At 35.2% G+C, this 1,803-nt stretch overlaps 1 protein-coding gene across 1 annotated transcript in view; it reads right to left on the bottom strand.

The window, feature by feature from the left end:
* The window catches only part of LOC106465034 (membrane metallo-endopeptidase-like 1), a 71,261-nt gene that overhangs the window by 31,899 nt on the left and 37,559 nt on the right, over positions 1-1,803 (bottom strand). The window contains exon 6 of the mRNA XM_022392850.1: positions 908-1,113. Within this exon, the coding sequence (XP_022248558.1) occupies positions 908-1,113 (206 nt within the window). The remainder of the gene's footprint in view (positions 1-907; positions 1,114-1,803) is intronic.

Raw genomic sequence — 1,803 nt, 5'->3', positions numbered from 1 at the left:
ACAATATCTGGGGGTTTGGATGAAATAAATATAAGTGAGTAACATTACAATATCTGGGGGTTTGGAAGAAATAAATATAAGTGAGTAACATTACAATATCTGGGGGTTTGGATGAAATAAATACAAGTGAGTAACATTACAATATCTGGGGGTTTGGAAGAAATAAATATAAGTGAGTAACATTACAATATCTGGGGGGTTGGATGAAATAAATACAAGTGAGTAACATTACAATATCTGGGGGTTTGGAAGAAATAAATATAAGTGAGTAACATTACAATATCTGGGGGTTTGGATGAAATGAATACAAGTGAGTAACATTACAATATCTGGGGGTTTAGATGGAATAAATATAATGTAGCTAAATATACTTATTCTTATTTTTCAGTTAACTTTTTTTATGAGTGTCAGTAGCACTTTTCTTTTTGTTTACAATTATGGGTCAGGATTGCTACGGTGTCTAGTAAGGAACACTAGCATGTTTACAATTATGGGTCAGGATTGCTACGTGTATAGTAAGGAACACTAGCATGTTTACAATTATGGGTCAGGTTTGCTAGTGTCTAGTAAGAAACACTAGCATGTTTACAATTATGGGTCAAGTTTGTTAGTGTCTAGTAAGAAACACTAGCATCTTTACAATTATGGGTCAAGCTTGCTAGTGTCTAGTAAGAAACACTAGCATGTTTACAATAATGGGTCAGGTTTGCTACGATGTATAGTAAAGAACAACCGGAAAAAATTAAAATACGATTCCTCTTCCATAAAAACACACCAATTACAACAGTTTCGCACAATTAATTAAATAAACTCAATAGGCCTAGCCCAAGTAAATGATGAGCCTGTGATGTGGTATCAATGCTCAAAATAATTTAATTATGATTATGAATTAATATTTACTTTTTACCTGTATAATGTTAACTGAAGAATTCTTATCGTCAGGACCAACCCACTGTTCGATTATAATTCCCAGGTCGTAATCGCCTCGAAGGACACCTAGTAGTTTCTCAGTTGACCACGAGGGAACTTTCCATTTGCGATTGGTCACAGGCCAATCTTTAATATTCTTGATGACGTCACGAAGAGGTTTGTCACCAATGGCGTCTATCTGGTCTATAAACGTGAAATTTTTTATGACATTGAATATTTTAAGTGGTAACACGCAGATCATATTTGCTTAATAACGTGGGAATAAACATTTAATCCTGGGGTTTAGCACTTGGGTTTCAGTTAATGCAAACAGGATAATACATTCAACTTTCAGTCATTTTTTTGCTAGTGTTACTTACTAGACACTAGCAAACTTGACCCATAATTGTAAAGATGCTAGTGTTTCTTACTATACGCTGTAGCAATCCTGACCCATAATTGTAAACATGCTAATGTTCCTTACTATACACCGTAGCAATCCTGACCCATAATTGTAAACATGCTAATGTTCCTTACTATACACCGTAGCAATCCTGACCCATAATTGTAAACATGCTAGTGTTCCTTACTAGACACTAGCAAACTTGACCCATAATTGTAAACATGCTAGTGTTTCTTACTATACGCCGTAGCAATCCTGACCCATAATTGTAAACATGCTAGTGTTTCTTACTATACGCCGTAGCAATCCTGACCCATAATTGTAAACATGCTAGTGTTTCTTACTATACGCCGTAGCAAACCTGAACCATAATTGTAAACATGCTAGTGTTCCTTACTATACGCCGTAGCAGACCTGACCCATAATTGTAAACATGCTAGTGTTTCTTACTATACGCCGTAGCAAACATAAACCATAATTGTAAACATGCT

Source organism: Limulus polyphemus, unplaced genomic scaffold (genome assembly GCF_000517525.1).
Source record: "Limulus polyphemus unplaced genomic scaffold, Limulus_polyphemus-2.1.2 Scaffold1815, whole genome shotgun sequence".
Lineage (NCBI taxonomy): Eukaryota > Metazoa > Arthropoda > Merostomata > Xiphosura > Limulidae > Limulus > Limulus polyphemus.
This window is presented reverse-complemented; position numbering and strand designations above follow the sequence as displayed.